At 27.7% G+C, this 2,458-nt stretch overlaps 1 protein-coding gene across 1 annotated transcript; it reads right to left on the bottom strand.

Annotated features, from left to right (window-relative positions):
• Positions 1–1,529: 1,529 nt before the first annotated feature.
• Positions 1,530–2,057, bottom strand: LOC140957794 (uncharacterized). The gene has a single exon (XM_073415185.1). It carries the CDS (start codon positions 1,949–1,951, stop codon positions 1,751–1,753), a length of 201 nt encoding a protein of 66 aa, XP_073271286.1. The 5' UTR covers positions 1,952–2,057; the 3' UTR covers positions 1,530–1,750.
• Positions 2,058–2,458: the final 401 nt, after the last annotated feature.

Raw genomic sequence — 2,458 nt, 5'->3', positions numbered from 1 at the left:
ATCTTAATGCAATTGATAATGTGATGTTAAATATTATTGATATGATGTAAGAAAATTGCTAATATGATAATAGCTATAAATGAAATGTGTGGTGCAACGTTAACATTTAGGTGTTAAAAGAGCAAAAGTGTAAATAAAGAATAAATCAAATTTTAACCAATTATGATCGGGTTGGACCCCGATAGCTGACCCGAAAAAAAATGATCTGGTTTGGCTGGGTTCGGGTGAATAATTTTTTTTCAAAAAAATATAATTAATAAATATTACCTACATTTTTATATGTTTTATGTCTGAAAAAATATTTATTATATATTTATGTCATAAAATTTCATAATTTAATATTTATTTTGAATATTTTTTATTTTTTAAACAATTGTTTATTTGATTTAGTAAATATATTTTATTTTTTTACAATTAGACTTTCAAATTTAAATCATATATATAAGAGCGATTTTGTTATTATGTGTTTAAATTAAATTTTTTTTAATTTTATTTAACTTTCTTTTAAAAAAATTTCAAAATCAGGTTGATCGGGTTGATTCGGGTTCGGGTTGAGAATTTTCGGGTTGGTTCAGGTTCGGGTTGAGAAATTTTTGAATAGTACTATTGCTCAACTCGACCCAACTCGCCCGAATTGACACTCTTAGTCTACATTGTCAGGAATAAATTAAGTAAATTTATAAAATTCATCATATACATTATGTATTTATGTTTAGTTATAAAAGTGGGAAAAATTTATCTTAATACAATTAATCGATCTTATTTTCATTTTTGATCTTTTTTTTTATTGACGTATTGACATAACATCAAAAATTGATAATCTGATGTTAAATATTAATGATATGATGTAAGAAAATTGTTGATATGATACTAGATATAAATGAACAAATAATGCTAAAGGTACAACCAATATATCGTTACAGCGATATTTACAACTATTATATCGCGAGATATTGTATTCAATGTATAGTGAGATTTTGACAAATTGAATTTTTGCACTGAATTTTTTGTGTTGTACAAATTGATGTACAAATATGGATTTACATGTAGCATCATTCTAAATGAAGTGGTGGTGCAACAATAACATTTAGGTGTAAAAAGAGCAAAAGTGTAAATAAAGACTAAATCAAATTTTAACCAATGATGAGACCAATAACGAAAACATACTAAATTATAGGGATGATATTGAAATTTTCCACTATTTTTTTATAATAATAAATATGTATTTATATATAGTACGTACTTAGTTTCTAGTAACAGCTATGCACTTAATTTAAAACTTTTTCGCTAAAAATAACTTGTAATTAAATTATTATACTGTCAATTTATTAAATTAAAGTAAGATACCGAAATTATTAATAGGCCAATAATATTAATTTACACTCACATATTTAGAATTCAAATTCGTCGTACTACGTTATTGATGAAATAAATTATATTCTGAAATTTAAAAGATACACGAAGAGATATTCATTATATGTAAAATAGATAATATTATTTAGAAAATTTTGAAAAATAGATAGGATATTAAAACAAAAATAAAGGTCAATATATTGTTAATTTAATTCCAAAGATATGACAAGAACCCAAAGCATTCAGACGACAGAAACCCAGAATCGGCCATAAAATCCAAAATCTTCCACACTTTCTTTATTTTACAGATGTGATTCGAATTTTACCAGTTCATAAAAAGTTAATCGATTCCCAGCACACATGAAGGGGATGGATAGGATCAAAAGCAGGGAAAAAATTATCGAGCCAAGTAAGAAGGCTTGCCGGGACGATCGGCGGATTTGAGGGTTTTCTCGATGATCTTCCGAGCTTTCCGACTTCGGATCTCGACCTTAACGCTCGCGCTCTTGTCCATCTTCAGGTAAGGTTTCTTGGATTTCTTCAACGATCGAACCTTGGACTTTATGGACTCCACCAGATTCTCCAGCTGAATCGCCATTTTCCCGAGTCTACCAGCACCAAAAAATTACCAGTGAGAAAATGAAAGGTTAAATGGTTTGCTTTTTCTTTGCTGTTCAATTAATTCGGGTTGAGAAGTCTACACTTGCATGAAATATATAGTAGGCTTGGTGGGAGTACCGGTCTTTGTGGTCTATTCAATTTATTTTTAAATATTTGACTGAAATTTGATAATATAAAAAAATTCGACTCCAGTGATATTTATATTATCTCTATCTTCTTGAAGTCTATGATTTGACTTATGCTAAAATCATTTATTTTTTTATGTAAAACTTTGCATGGTTTATAGGTAAAATACTTTCTTTAAATGTAGGGAAATTAATACAATTGACATCTTAACATCCACGCGACCAAGTAACGTGGAGGAACCATGTGGTTTATTATAATTATTGAATTATTTTGTTATTAAAAAATGTTTTAATTCAAAACATATATATAATTCTAAAACGTGATATTATTAAGCCACGAATAAGTGAGACTGAGTGTG

This window comes from Primulina huaijiensis, chromosome 14, assembly GCF_012295235.1.
Source record: "Primulina huaijiensis isolate GDHJ02 chromosome 14, ASM1229523v2, whole genome shotgun sequence".
In the NCBI taxonomy this organism is placed as follows: Eukaryota; Viridiplantae; Streptophyta; class Magnoliopsida; order Lamiales; family Gesneriaceae; genus Primulina; species Primulina huaijiensis.
This window is presented reverse-complemented; position numbering and strand designations above follow the sequence as displayed.

Excerpts from the sequence above, each read along its gene's own strand:
- LOC140957794 (XM_073415185.1), bottom strand. The coding sequence starts at position 1,951 with ATGGCGATTCAGCTGGAGAATCTGGTGGAGTCCATAAAGTCCAAGGTT.